The sequence below is a fragment of the Apis cerana genome, linkage group LG13, assembly GCF_029169275.1.
Source record: "Apis cerana isolate GH-2021 linkage group LG13, AcerK_1.0, whole genome shotgun sequence".
NCBI lineage: Eukaryota > Metazoa > Arthropoda > Insecta > Hymenoptera > Apidae > Apis > Apis cerana.
This window is the reverse complement of record NC_083864.1, coordinates 3919105-3932720: the sequence shown is the minus strand read 5'-3', so window position 1 is coordinate 3932720 and position 13616 is coordinate 3919105. Positions and strand designations below refer to the sequence as shown.

Sequence of the window (13616 nt, the reverse complement as noted above, 5' to 3'; positions counted from 1 at the left end):
TTTAAAAATGATTGCAACAGCAGTTTCTGTTGTTACCAGGTAATTATCTTCCTCGCACACATGGTCGTTAGGCACCGTCTGCGTAGGAGCTGCACAATGTGGGCCCTCTTTGTAACCACGTGGAGGGCCCTGAATCCTCCCCTCGCACACTAGGACTCCAAGGGCTCGGAACATGCTAAGAATGCCACCCCGACCGCCAACCCCATTTGGGCTGGGAATGCCTCCTGTCACCGCGCCTAGGCAGTGCATACCTGGAAATATAAATTATAAATTGCGTTGTAATAAAAAAAAAAAAAACAAAATTCCAAGTTTTCTTATTCAGACGTTTTTGAACCGAAAGAAAAAGAAGAAAGAAAGAAATGAAGGACAAGGGGGGAAAGCAATAAGGATAATAATAATAATTCGAGTGAAATTAAAATAAGAATTTTCCTCCGACGAAACTGGCACGAACACGAACCTGTGCGCATTCTCCTTCTGTGGAAGCAATTTCCAACGCACTGCAACAGGATCGTCGACATTTTCGAGAGCTGCTCTCGGGGGAATGAAAACTGGAACGATTCGCGCACGACCTCCGCTATCGTTAATCTTAAGCTCACCACCACCACCTCCACCACCACCACCACGTATCATGCTTCGAACCTTGTTCAGGTACTGTAACTTTTCTCTTTAGCGGCGTCTTTATCGAGGAAACGAACTTTGCCGCTCTCTCCGTGCCGATCATTCCGTTTTCCAACGAAAATGGCCATGCCTAGTCACAGTTCTATTTGCCTTTTCCTTCGTGAATCACGAACAAAATAGTTTGTTCACACTCTTTTGTCCCCTCCCTCTCTCCACTGATTCATCGCTTAATCTAAATCCTCCTTTTTCCTTTTATCAAAGTCCACGACAACAAAGGGAGAATCTTTCGAACCTTTCGACGAGATCCCATTGTTCAAAGCCAAAGCAAATAAGAAAGATAATAATCGGACGATTACAATTACAAACAAGGATAATAAACGTGAGACTCATCCGAGGCTGAAAATCGGTAACCACCACGGTTTTTCTCCCGTTTCTTTTCACCCGAACCAAGATTTCGTCCTCTCCCGGTCATTATGTAAAGGTGAATACGCAGGAGGGCGATGGGCATTATTTATAACTTTGCCCGCCGCCATATGCGGCGAAAGCGACCAACCGGATTGGCTTCCTCGCCGCTTTTCTCCAAGCGTTTCAGCATTCGAGCGAACCAACACAGAAACACGCCATCCGCTCCTTTCCTTCCATGGAAAACGCGAAAATTTTCTCGGGAAACGTTGATCGATTTTTCGAGATGGATTCAACGAGAAATCGAGACAAATACATCGAGATAAATATTCAGGATCCCTTCTTTTCCAAAACTGCAGCAACGCGTTCCCCTCGCTTGATATCCTCCTCCTCGCAAAATTCTTCGTTCCGTTTGTTGCAAGATCCGAACGAGATTTCTCGATCCTTTCGATGCGCGCGAAACACGTGCCAACGAGAATAAATTGAGAATTGTGTCGACAGGCATCGAAGAGAAATCGAGATCGAAGGGAGGAAAGCTTTCATAATCTGTTGAAACTGTTCTTACAACACTCCTCGACTTAATAATCAACGATTCGCCTCCTTATCCCACGCGGATTTGTTGCTTGCACATCCAGTTCCAGGGGACAAAGGAAACGATATATAAACCGCACTCGAGTTGGGACTTTTCGCGATCAGGACGCGAAAGAAAGAGCAGGCTCGACTCGTGCGGCCACGATGAGGAATTTGAATAAAGAACAGCGCGGCCTCCAACACTAGCCTCGACTCGTACGTGTCGAGGGTCTGTGTACGAGGGAGAGCTTGTGGGGCTCCACGAGGGTGATCGTACTCGGGTGTCATGCGCAAAAAGTTCGCAACCCTTGGCAAAGTCCTTTGAGAGACGAGCTACAAGGATTAAGAGGCAACGTCCAGATATATCGTATCGAGCAAATAAATCCTGATCGATCGATTAAAGAATAAAGTTTTTCGAGCTTGGAATAAAAAAAAAGAAAATCTTCATCTCGAAACGATACCGGTTCCTTGTCTAAATCCACTTGCGATTAAAAAAAAGTTGCTTTATACCGCTTCTTAATCGCGTCGTCAGATAGTCTGGAGAACAGAGTCGATAATCCGCTAGTTGGAATCCTGTTAGTGGTGTAGCCAGCCCGAGTTTTCTCGTATAATTAGTCGTTTCGAGCAAATCCGGGGGAATAAGTTGGCCAGGAGAGAAACCATGAATCTTGGAAAGCTCTTGACCGAGAGACGAAAGCAAGTCGACGAACGCAGATTCCAAAACTCACGATGGAAGCTGTAAGCGTAATCCAGCCGATCGATCGCCGAGGAACGAACAGGAGATAATATATATACACTCTTCCAGAGCAATATCGGGTTCCAGTTCGAAGAACGAGCGAAGAGACTTTTTTTTCGTCAATGATACAAACGACGAAAGATGATAATAGAAAAAGCTGCCGGTATGCTCGGGTACTCCGTAGAGAGGAGCACGGTTCAGAGGGTCGCAATTTCTAGAGACTCGAGAGGCCGAAAGTGAGCCAAAGTGAAATTTTCATCGCGCGATCAAAGAGAACGGTTTTGACTTGGCCGAGGGTTCGCACGCCGTTCGAACCTCGAGGAAGACCTTCGCAAAAGCATGAGGGGGGAGGAAGGCGGGGGAAGAAGGGCTTGCGGAATAAAAAAAGGCTGAGGTCGTCGAAGCTACGAGGCCGTGCACCGGCGACACGGGAGACTGAGGGAAAGGGCGATGCGCTTCTGGTGCAGCACGGTGTGAATGCACCGTGCTGGTCCAGCTGAGAAAACATCGGCCTGTTGGCGCCAGTATTATCCACCATGGAGTAAACAAGCTGCCGAGAATCGTTCCGGCAAAATTGCATATTTTCTAACCCCCTGTTATATAACGGCAATATTTCCCTAATCGAATTAAAATTCAAACTCTCCCTTTAATTGATCGTCCCGCATTTCCAATAAATCCGATCTTTGGAAATTCTCCAAAGAATTCGGCCGGTTGATTGAAGACAATGGAGGGAAAAAAAGAGAGAGAGAAAGCGGACGAGAGCAATTGGCAGCGATGGATTACGAAAATAACCCGTGCGAATCTTTAATTCGTATGTTGGAAGATTTTACTCGAGACTTTATTTCGAGCAACAAACTTGGAGTAACTCTTATTATATGTAACCAAACGACTATCAATTATCATTATTCGCATGCCGGATATTGCAGATGGAATTACTCATATAGCTTACATTAGTTCGAAGCGAAGATATCGGTGTCCTCGAGCACAGTGTGCACAGACGTGACGGAGGAAGGATCGAACGACGTTGTTTCTAGATATTGATAATAAAAAAGGTACTGGGAACTTTTATACACGACTTCTGGGTAAGATAAGAGAGGGAGAGTGGGGACGTTTCGCCTCCATTGTCGGTTTATTGTATTACATTCCGATACGTCGCATTGTCGTATGATGGATTGACACTCATTTGTCCACGATTTACGATTCGATAAGGGCAAGCTCTTTTTATAGAAATGGGGACTTTCTAATGAACACGCTTCTGCAAAATATCTATATATATATATATATATATTATATATATATATATATTTGTGCGTGTGTATATACGTATCGAGCTTTATGCTCGATCGAATTCCTCGACGAGAAGAAGAAGACGAGGCAAAGTATACACGGGGGATAACGTGAAGTGCGCATTAACTTTTGCATGTATAGGACAACGAAGCGTGAAATTTAAAAAGGTTGAAACGCGTGTGTAAAACGCATTAACAGAATTACACGGCTTCCAGGGTTGCCTACCTTACTAATTCTATTAACTAAGACGATTTTTTTTTTTATGCAAATTAAAAACAGACGTAAAATACTTTCTTCCTTCAAGCTATCTCTTTTCATTTCCATAGAAACGATTTTATCCCGTATACGACGAGCAATAACCTCTTTGTCGTACCATCTTCTCCATCAATTTTTCCCTTATTTATAAATCGTTCAGCGTAGGATCGATCCTCTGAATACAATTTTTAGTCGAAGACACGATGTCGGATAATTAATAAAAAAAAAAAGATCGCCTAATATTCTTCTTCGAATCCGGACAGATCGGAGAAACTAACGCATCGTAGAAAATAAATCTGTAAAAATGTCTACTTGTTGCCGAAATAATTGGTCACGAACTGGCATCAGGAGAGCAAATGAAACTGGAAATTACAGGTTCTCGACTGCTATATATGATAATCGAGCGTGGAACAAGTAAAATTTGTTAACACGTAGTTCACCACGCGAGTTGAACTCGATCGCGGCGTTGGATTAGAAAGCACGGTTTTTTTAAATAAACAAGGCCGTGAATCGGGAACGTATGCGTATCGTTAATCGTTTCATTAAAGGGAAAGCACGATTTTCAGGGGCAATAAATGTCCCACGATTTAACAGGCGTTTCCAGTTTTTTAACCGGATACGTGGAAAGCGTGGAATTATCAGCTGGCAACGGATATAAAAAATGCAGAGGATCCGCTAGCTAGCTAGCTAGCTGTTGTTTTATTCCCGTTCCCCTCTCCGTGCGAACTGAAAGCAGCAAATGGCACAAAGGCGACCACGCGCTCGCGTTTCCCTTTCATTTTACACCGCGAACCGGAAGCTTTTCGCGAAATCTAACAGGCATGGAAAAGAATTTCTTTTCCTTTTCTTTTTTTTTCTTTTGCGAAATTACTCGGATAAGTAATTAGAATCGAGGAAAAGAAAACGAGCGGGAATTAATTTCAACCACTTGCACGCCGTTTCACGGCCTGTTTACTTTTTTCACGAGGCCTCTAACTCGTTCCTTCGTCTTTGTTGCGTATATCCTCCCCCTTCCTCTCTTTTTTATCGTCCCCTTTCCTTAAAATTGCTATTTTTATCGATCTCTTTCTCGTGATGCGTCTTCATCATCGCAGGATGATTCTCCAAAAATCTTAAATAATAATAATAATATTGTTAGATAGAATCCGAATGGAATCACGCATCGCGTGAGAATGAATTATCGGAGGCAAGGTATTTTTTTAAATCAATCAAAGCATAAAAAAAAAGTAACTCGCCATAATCCTGAATAGGCGAATCGTTCGGAAAACGAGGGCAAAGCGTTACGAAAATCGCTCCAAGAATCTCGCAACCGCCTCTCCCTCTGAAATGGCAATGCGAGCTTATCACCGAGCGGCCGGATGCATTATTTGCACGTAAAGTGCAAATTTTCTTCTATAATCGTTCGTGTTTACACGCTCGATGAAGGGGATCATTGATCGGGAAGAGACCGTCTTCTGTTCCCATCATAGCCCATTACCAATTAGCTCGTTAAGATACCCGCCAATCAATACGCCTCTAAACACGCACGTCCAATGCTATAAAACACTCTCTACTAAAATCTAAAAGCGTTTCTACCTTCCGTAAAAGAAAGTGCCTTCTCCTCTTCTTTATTCTCCTCGCTGTTTGCTTTATTCGCTTCCCGGGGAATCCTACGGTAATTGCCTAAGGTTCCTATTCTTACTTCCAGTACCGAAAGAAAGGATAACGGGTTCTAAATTTTAATCCCCTATTTTAGAGTTTCCTATTTTCCATTAAGAGCTAAACGAGGAACAAGCATTGAACAGGATATTCTCTTTTATGCGAACGTTTTCTCGAATATGTATATATATGTATATATGTACAATCAGTCGCAAAGGCTGAAACGATTGCGAACTGTCTCGAGAAGCAATCCTATAAATCTTCCTACGTCACGCGTCGACAAGCTCCTCCAACAGAGATTCGAACTGGAAATTGCGATTTTTCTTATTTCCATGGCGCATCCAGTCACCAGGAAGATAGGTGTCTGCTCGCCGCGAAAAAGAGGATAAATTGCATCGAACATTTGAATATTCTTTTACTCCTTTCAACAAGTTTATTTCTCGTGTATCGTTGAAATATACGAATTGGAATTATACAGCACAATGGAACATGTCCACGCGTCCGATTTCGTAGATCGAGACATGAATACTATCGATAGTTACTTTCGCTAATGGACATCGGTGTTAAGAGTGAATATTCGAGGTCAATTGCCATTCTTCAACGTAGGCTATTAACGGCTTAACATTGTTTCTGGCATTGAAGGATCGAATACGATCTTTGGAATTGCTTTTTCCGCCAATAAACAAAAACTCGTTGAGAGATAATCGCCATCCTCAAAGTAATAAAACCTTTTAACAAGAAATAATAAGTTTTCGAGGATGATTCCCTCTCAAAATCTTAATTCAGAGTTCGGGGAATCGGAGAATTTTTCAAGCGAAATATTTATCTCGATAATAATTTCTCCACGAAGCAAACCTCGACGAATCGGTATCATCGCTCCCCCTTCGTCCTTCGAGAAAAGGGTCGTCGGTTTTGCCGCGTCTAGACATGGTCGACTCACCCCTCTGATTTCGAGGGAATTGCCAGAAGGTTGAAGAACTCTGGCGGCATCGAAAAAAACCAAACGAGACAAAGAACGCCTGATTACGTATGCGAAAACGGTGAAGAGTCGAGTTGTTCGATTAATCGAAAACTCTCTGTGCAATCTGGACAGCAAATCTTTCGTATTTCTCGCCAATTTCTATATCTTCAATTCAGAGAAAAAAATTTATTATCGCCGAGATTAATTTTCTCTTATTATACTCTGTTTTAATAGGCGATACCGATAAGACGTAATCTTCTATTATTTAATTTCTCTTTTTTTTCTTTTTTTTTAATTAACCAGAGAAGTAAGTAAAAATCTTTCCTCGCAAAAGATTGATCAAGTTGCGAAGCGATATAGCCGCGATTATAAATAAATCCTTATTTATCACGTTGTCTTCGACGATTATTCTGTTACGCGATTTATATGGAAATAAAATCCGAGATTGATTGAACAACGAGAGAACAACAAGAACTGACCTCGTTCCTTAAATTCTGATATTATTTTTACAATCGTCCGATACCCTCCTTTGATTGGCCTATCCTCGATTCTACGTCTCTCTGCTTCAAGCTTCTTTTTATCCCCATCACGGTTTCACGGTCATTACTCAAAGCTTGAAACCAGTTATCGCCTCTTCCCATTCGATAACATAAATTACGAGCACCTCTCCGGCCGCATTTACGCTTCTTCTTTTTGCCGCACGATAAATTCATGCTTCGTAAAACAATTGTGCAATCTACCCACACTCGCATGCATTTTTTTTTCTCCTCCTCTTTTCTTTTTCCTTTTCCTCCGCAATATTCTCCTCTGTCGATAACCATTCCGACCATTGAACGGCGTAGGAAGTGTTCGGTCGTGCTCGGTTTAAAACGAAATTGCAAAAGAAAAATCTCGGGTATAGAATTTCGAAGGGAATATCGAACGAAGCGACGGACGAAATTAATTCTACCTTCCACGGTTTCGTCGCGGTTGCGTAATAAAAACGACGCGTGAGTGAGTAACGGTGACGAATCCATTCCTTTTTTTTCTTCTTTTTTCTCTTCCAAAAACAATAGCGAACGGGGGGTGTCTTTATCCGAAGCGGAAACATTCGAAATCCCCGAGCGAATTTCGACCGTTGCGAAAATGTAACCCCTTTTACGGAGAATAATGGATCGAGAAACGGACTTGTCAACAAGGAGCGCGCGTTTCCATTGATTGCCTCCCGGAGCAGGCGAACAGCTCGTCCCTAAAGACGTGTACTAACCGTTCAGGAAACCTCGAACCCGCTGCACCGGCCGGACTGCACCTTGTTTTCTTTCGTCACGTGCACCGGGGGATATAGAAGACCGTGGCTGCGGACGTGACACAACAACAAATTTAAAGGGACTACAAAAATCGAGGGACGCTACGACCCTTTTCGAAAGCATCTGCTCGATCCTCAATTAACTCCTAGCCTCTATTTTTTTCCCTTCGATTTCCAACGAAAAATCTCCACTCTCGCCCCTTTTCTAGCTTCCACATTGCGAAACCAACTCGTTCTATTCCGAGTACATCGATTCGTTTTGATCGATGCAGGGAGAGAGAGAGAGAGAGAGAGAGATACGCTCTTAGCATAATCTTTTTAATCTCGTAGCTCTTATTCGAGGTATATAAGATCCCCCAACGAACGAACTTGAAAAGGAACCATTCTTGCCTTATCGAATATCGCGATGAATTTAATTTCGTTCCATATTTAATCGTGACGCGCACAGGCTGCACAGTGTAACTTAATTATACCAATTTGCAACTAACCATGCCCTTCCCATTCGTTTCCTTTCCTCGCTCAATGCGACACGTAATAACGACGTAGTAGGACGTTATTTTTGTGAAAGAATAGATATCGGATCGTCTGGTATCTTTGCTCGAATAAAAACGTACAAACGTAGATACGTTTTTATACATCGATTACGCAAAGATAATCCGTATCATCCGATCGTCGCCTCGATTATTTTGACACGATCGAGCAAACCAGACAATCGGAGAGTGTTGTTCGAGATAACGAGACGTCCTTGCTTCGATAACGGATTCTATTATTTTTCTCGTCGCTACCGCGAAATTTATACTCGTATTGTGATTGTGTTTGCACGCATAAGCTTCGCAAACAGCATCATTTTTTTTTACGCGCAAATTGTTTAAGACTTGGATTTTAAGAATTAACGGGACACTGTTCGGTTTACTCTTCGATTCGGCTCGGTTCGTCCCGTCCGTCGATCCACGCGACAGGAAAGGAATCTTTACGGATAATATTTTTTCACTGTCAGAACGGATCGGATGCTTAATGGTTCCCTCGTTATGCGGTTTATGACCCACACCATACGTGCGGGGACCGAGTGTGGGTTTCGAGAGCGAGCCTAGTACCAAACGATCGAAAGACATCAGCCTCCGCCAACCGAGTTTCGTCCATTATAATATTATTATATTCCGCCTCTTCGAGGGAAATCGTCGTTTACGCAATTACCTCGCCTTTACGGCCAACTTTTCCCCACCTTCTCCATGAATCATGGACCAATCAACTTCAGGCGTTAATCGTGATTCATTGCTCCGTGTTAACAATTTTTCGTTTTCTTCCCTCCCCTCCCCTTTTATTTCTCCAAACAACGATTACCCTCGATCTCCCCCTCCCTCCCTAATAGTCGTACCGTCTTTCGAGATATAAATAAACGTTAAAAGAAGTCTAATATTGACGGCACCGCGATAACAAGAGAAAAGAAACGCAAATCTTCGTCCGCGAGATATTATTACAGGGAACGTCGGCCTTCGTTCGCCACAATTGCAAACAGTGGAAAGGTTCAGATACCAGGAGAACAAAGTACAATGCACTCGGGAACACTTGCTCGGAGAGGTTGAATCGCGCTTGGGGTGAGCCCAAGAGAGAGATTCGCTCGAGAAGGATTTCTTCTCGTGGTTGCTTGCTCGAGCTGAAAGCGAAGCGGCTTCTCGAGCAGAGAGGAAAGAAGGAAAGAAAGGAGGGGAGAAAGGAAGGAAGAAAGAAAGAAAGAAAGAAGAAAATTCAACGAATCCAACGGAGGAGAAGGTGAGTCGTTGCGCAACGGGAAAATTTCATCCGCGAAATGCCAGCTAATGACAAATTGAGAATCGCATTGCACTTTGGCTAGCGTCTAATGGCACAATAGTTTAACCATCCACCTTGCGAATGACTTTCTATTTCCAGAAGCGTTAGAGGGTCTCGCGTGTGCAGCTGTTGCACACACGGAGTCATGTATATTAAACAGCCGCGAGTGAAATCTGTGCTGAAAAAGCAAACCGAGCCTAGTGGATGACCCTAAACCGACACCAAAATTGAGCACCCTCCCCCCTTCCCCATTCCATTCGAGAAGAATATTCCACGCTCCAATAGAGGATCGATTTTCCGATTAATTTTGAAGAAAAGCGCGTTAAAAGTTGGCGAAAACCCGTTATCGAGTTACAACGCGGAACGCGCGTGTTCGGTAGGACATTGAAATTCGAGCGATTCGAGCGAGCTTCTATTTCTATTTCCAGAGACACGGTGGACACGCGGGTCGTAATCGGAACGTCTTCGTTTTCTAAAGCTGCCACTCCTCTAAAACGAGCACTAGTATATTCGATACCGACCGAACGATTAAGAGATCATGAAATCTCATCAACAATCCCATCAACACAAATTGATTAATAGTTCCCCAACCAGTTTTACGGGAGAGCCGTAATCACCGAGTTCCACCGAGTAAAATGTTAATTATGAAAAATCGTGGAACCGAGCAGGGAAATTATATAATTGAACAGTGAGAGTAGAGACCTCAAGCTTCCTTTCGTACTAGATTTCCATTTATATAATCGCCAGCCGCGATCAAACGCGATCGTTTTCCATTTACTTTTACGGAATAATACGGATAATCGGTAATTTCCCAATTATCAATGAAAACTTCGCGTTCCATCTATTTCTACACTTCGTGCGTACGTTCTCGCGAGATTTCGATCGAGACAAGATTCCCCCCTCCCCCTCCTCAAATTGGTCAAAATTTCGATCAGGATAGAAAAATTGGTGGCGATTGATCAAGAGAGCCGACGAGAGCGGACAAAGAGGAGCGCGGACACTCGGAGATACATGTCCCGGTGTTAACTGGGAAAAGAAACGGCGGTGGAGGTAGGAACTAGTCGAGTAAAAGAGGCGAGGTGAAAGAGCGGTCCTCTGGATATCATGTCAAGGCTAATGTTTATCGATCGAATAGTAGATACACGCGCGTCGGCTGACTTATCGACTCTGCTCGCACATCGCCTATTCTTTATCCTTTTTTTCCCTGCCCGGGTCGAGGCCTCTTTGTCCCGTGTTGCACACGGTGAAGTTGCACACAGTGTCGGCCCTAAAACGAGCATTTCCACTGTTTCCATCGCCCGAAACGAATCTCGCGAAACGTGCGCGAATTTTCTTTCGTCGGGTACGATGTTTGTTGCGATTAGATTATAATTTATCCGTATTCTGGAAAGGAAAACGTGTGCGCGTACGCAAACGCGGGGAAAACGTGTGTAAAATGATTGCGTAAATAAATTCGCTCTGGTAAATACGCTGTCTCTTTCTCTCCTCTCCCCGAGAAAGAAAAACGACAATGAAACTTCTGTCTAGTCGTAATAAACCAAGCATCGATGCGACTTTACGACCTCATGATTTATCGCTTTCGGATTCTTGTTACACGAATACTCACGATTGACCGCCGTTTGCGGCTGACATTTTAAATCTGTGAACGTCTTACTTGATTTTACATCGATTTTATATCGTTTCATCGTCCCGCGAATCTTGCGTGCGAAATGCGAATTTTTTTCTTTTCTTTCAATCGATATAATCGATAAAGGGAAGAGGAGAGAAAAAGAGAGAGAGAGAGAGAAATGTTCAATAAAGAAATAAAAATAATGTTCGTTACCTTATGTATGTGATGAAGAAAGAAAAAAATGACGAAATGATTTGAATGATGGATATAACAGAACACATGGAAGAGGACCCATCCGAACCCTAGCTAGGTACGATCCTGACTGTACTGGGGGCTCGTATCAGCGACGAGGTCAGCTGAGCGTAGCGTCGAGCAGCCTCAGCTGGGAGCAAAAGATGGCGTCGAACAGCTGATTGACTGTCCGTACATGCGCAGTGTCGCTTCGCTAGCAGACGCCGTGTGAGTTGCAGCGAGCGCACGTGCGAAATATCGAAAGTTCTATTTCCAGGTTGGAACGAAAATGGCTTGCCGTTTCTCGTGCCATATGGCTCGATTCGCGACTGCTTCCCACCAAGGGAACAAAGACCGTCGACTAACCCTTTGGCCATGAGACTATTTTCGGAAGAAAGCACAATGCCGAACAATCTTTCCATTGAACCACTTCATCGCAAATGAAATAGGGGGAGGGGGGAGGAGAGAGAGAGAGAGAGAGCCTCTTTGACCAGAGCTCTCGTTCGAATCATTTATCACGCGAGGGAAAAATCTAAAAAAAAAAGGAGAAGAATCATTTTAAATTAATTTTGGAGCATAAAAATCCTTGGCTCGATAATGGTGTCGAGTGCAATTTGAAAAAATGTTGAAAAAATCGTTCGCTAATTTCTTCGATAATTCGTTACTCGACGGTGTCGAGCAAAGCTTGCAAGGTCAAAATGGAAAGGAATTTTATTTTATCGTTCCATCTGACCATCCCTAGGACAAATTGCACTTTCACTTAACAACATAACGGTAACGAGCCTTTTCGAACAACAATGAAGGAACAGAGGTAATTTTATTATCGGACGTTTACTACCTGGAGAGGTATTACCGCCCTTGAATTTATCGCGCGAGCGATGCCACCACTGCACAACATTGCAACTGCTAGGAATAGTTACCAAATGTCGCTTTATAAATGACATTCCAGTTGGTACCATGCCAACGCTAATCGTCACGATATTGCGGCACGTTTCATGACGTTTCCACTCGTGTCCTTTCACTCTGACCAGGTGTTCGATCCGCCAGCTGCATCGAGTGCACGAAAATCTCTTAAACAATTCTACTTCTTCTCCCATTTCTTTACCTTTTTTTTCTTTTCATCGAGAAAGCTTTCCCATTCCTCCTGAAAAACGACCAATTCTCTGAAAATAATTTTTACGATCGAAGAGAAGAACAAAATTGCCGTGAACAACGATCGGTGGCATTCGAGATGCTCGTAACCTTACCCGAAAGCGAAGGTATTTTCGACACGGGTGCAACATGTTGAAAACCGGTTGCATGGAACAAGTTAGCAAAAGTAAAGATCCACTGGGTCTTCTGTCTGCTACGCTCAACCGAATTACGATAACCGTAACCCGAGCTAAAGGAACAAGCAATCCTTTCTCATTGAATGTCCTTTCACTCGCAGCCAGGTGCTACGAATTACCAGGTCCGTTTAAACAGACATTTCTAAGCTACTTAGTGACAAAGGCCATTTGGAAAAAAACAAGCGGTACTTTTCGTTTCGAAACAAAAGGGTCGTTTCGAATACAAATGGAACCCGGACGAAAATAATTTCGAACCTGGCAACTTTAAAATTTCGAACGTTGCAAATGGCCATTTATATTCAATGGCCTCGAGAATAATTCAACGCAGGCTCATTGGGAAAAATTTTACTGCGGTTGCTCGAAGGATGGGATAGGAAAGGACGAGTCCTCGTGGAGGATTTTAACATCGAGAAACAACTTTGGTGGAATCGCTTTTCCATCGGAATCTGTGCTCATCGTTGGCATAACTAATTACTGCGCACAATATTATTGTGTCATAATTACAATTCTCGTTGAGTTGCTTCATTAATAACTCGTAGCATATATGGATACGATTGTGAGATTAGATTGATTTCTCGTCGATGACAACGCAATTGCGAGGCACCGTTCGATTGTAAATCGCGTGAAACTGCGTAAATCGAAATCACGCGGAAAAATCCTTTCGCCTTGGTGCCAACTATCGATACGAGAGAGATACGACAGAGATTCTACTTTTTTCACAAGATTCCACAAACACCGACCAATTATTTCCGAGACGTTGAAGAGAGTTTTTCTCGTATTTTCGTTTCGTTGGGACGAAATCGAATCGTTCCGGTATTCGAATAAAAATCTCCGTATAGAGAGATTTTGATCGATACACTGTCCTAGTTAACCACTCGAAAACAGGT

General features: G+C 43.2%; 1 protein-coding gene across 3 annotated transcripts in view; it reads right to left on the bottom strand.

The window, feature by feature from the left end:
- Positions 1 to 13616, bottom strand: part of LOC107998839 (atos homolog protein A) — a 29524-nt gene that overhangs the window by 6635 nt on the left and 9273 nt on the right. Inside the window, exons 1-2 of one of the 3 annotated variants that reach the window (XM_017058344.3) lie at positions 458 to 12888; positions 37 to 251 (exon numbers count right to left, since the gene is read on the bottom strand). In XM_017058344.3, coding sequence (XP_016913833.2) covers positions 37 to 251; positions 458 to 518 — 276 coding nt within the window. In that variant the 5' untranslated portion in view covers positions 519 to 12888. Of the gene's footprint in view, positions 1 to 36; positions 252 to 457; positions 12889 to 13616 lie in introns of those variants that run through there. The other 2 variants (XM_017058348.3, XM_017058346.3) reach the window with 2 other exon arrangements.